Source organism: Corylus avellana, chromosome 3 (genome assembly GCF_965113065.1).
Source record: "Corylus avellana chromosome 3, dhCorAvel1.hap1.2, whole genome shotgun sequence".
Taxonomy (NCBI): Eukaryota; Viridiplantae; Streptophyta; class Magnoliopsida; order Fagales; family Betulaceae; genus Corylus; species Corylus avellana.
In genome coordinates this window covers 20439305-20441122 of record NC_142492.1, presented here as the reverse complement: position 1 = coordinate 20441122, position 1818 = coordinate 20439305, and the positions used below count along the sequence as shown (strand labels likewise).

General features: G+C 38.0%; 1 protein-coding gene across 1 annotated transcript; it reads right to left on the bottom strand.

The window, feature by feature from the left end:
• Nucleotides 1-1211: 1211 nt before the first annotated feature.
• On the bottom strand, nucleotides 1212-1818 carry LOC132174220 (uncharacterized). The gene has a single exon (XM_059585912.2). It carries the CDS (start codon nucleotides 1775-1777, stop codon nucleotides 1283-1285), a length of 495 nt encoding a protein of 164 aa, XP_059441895.2. The 5' UTR covers nucleotides 1778-1818; the 3' UTR covers nucleotides 1212-1282.

Genomic DNA, 1818 nt, shown 5'->3' with positions numbered 1-1818 from the left:
AAAATACTTGAGATATTAGCATTATGGAGATACAAAAAATACTTTAAAAAACAAAACAAATAAAGTAATACAAATGGAGCCGAATTTATACAAGTTCAGCTCTTTTAATAAATGAGCTGAGATTTATGTTCAAGGTCAATTAGTTCAATAGATAAACCGAACTTAAATCGAATCTATACAAGTCGAGCTTGAGCTATTTAGGAACAACACGATTCATTTACAACCTTACGGATAAGTGTTAGTACTTGATGGCTGGTGGATTTCTAAGTCTAATAATAGATTGAATGTGCATGCAAATGGTGCATGACCCTTTGTTAGTGTCTTAGTGAGGCCTTTTGGTGCTTACCTCTAGCTAGTAGGCCAGGAGACGACATGTAGTAGAATGTTAAGAAGCAATTAGGAATGATAATGATTAATTACTCTGTCGTTGCTCCCAAATAACCCTTGTACTAAGACTAAGCTTGGGCCCACTATTAGGCCCAAGACTAATCCTTTCTGGGCCGACCTTATATCCTTTCGGTCAAGTGTCAACGATATCTTCATCTTTGTGCTTGTAGTCTTCCACGTGCAGAGCAAAGCTAAAAAAAAAATAAAAAAATTCATGGTTTGCCGGGGTTAACGTGGCAATTTTTGACATGATTCACGAATTGAACATGAACTCAACACGAAATTAAAGTGTTATGATTGAGCAATCTGACTCGTTTAATTAAATGGGTTAGGTTATGGTTGACATATATAATCTTATATTCATGTTTCGACACGCTCCAAATCTGATACATGACATAATAGTAGGAAATTTTTAATACAACCCACGAACCCAATACAAAATTAAAAGGTTAGGGTTGATGGGTTTGTCCCGTTTAATTAAATGGGTCGTGTTAGAGTTGACCTATGTAATCTTATACATATGTCTCAAAATGATTGAAATTCGACATGCGAACACGAGTTGTCACTTTCAATCAAAGCCCTTATACTAAAAATGTATATTTTCATCACACTTTTAAAAAGCTTTGAAATTACCATCGACCCACCATATAAAGTTTAGGCCTCAAAATATATCGAGCTAGCCTGGACACTCAGTTGCAGATAAGCAGTTTACTTGGTCCCGCTGCTTCTATAACACTGAAGTAATAAGCATAGGAAAGCTAAATAGAAGAGAAAAAGATGCATGAAAAGATTCATTACCAATAGCTAGCTTGCAATATGTTGGGAAAAAAAAATTATAATAAAAGGAAGTGCCTTCCACAGCTTTAGAATCAAAATGTACAGGGCCCAGGATTTTCTAATCATACATAATTGTGTCATATGTTTCCTGCCACAAAGATCTGTACCCTTGCTCTTGATCTAAGGCAATACCATAATTCATGTGAGAATAATCACTAAGACCACCAAATTCAATCACACCATCCATCTCAATTTCACAAGGTTCCATGTACCAAGGCACTGGCTGAGGCTCCATATCAACCCATCCAAAACCAAGCTGATCATGTGGCACCGCGCAATCGTGACCGTCCATGTGTCGTCTCAACCGACCATCTTCTACGTCGCTGATGAACTCAGGGTCTAGAGTTAAATCGCAACCTTCCATTGTATCGGAATGGATCTCCGCTTCCAGGGACCGAATGATGTTATTTAATCCGTCCTCGTCGCGCTCCTCACCTTGTGATTCTTCCAAAAAGGACATGAGCATGGCACCATCAATTTCTGAAACTTCAATCCCTTGGAAGTCAGCATCACCAGTGTTGCATGCCAAGCTTTCAGGCATTGGAGAAGCCATTTGGAAGAAGAATTTTCTTTGGCAAACTGAAATGAAATGAA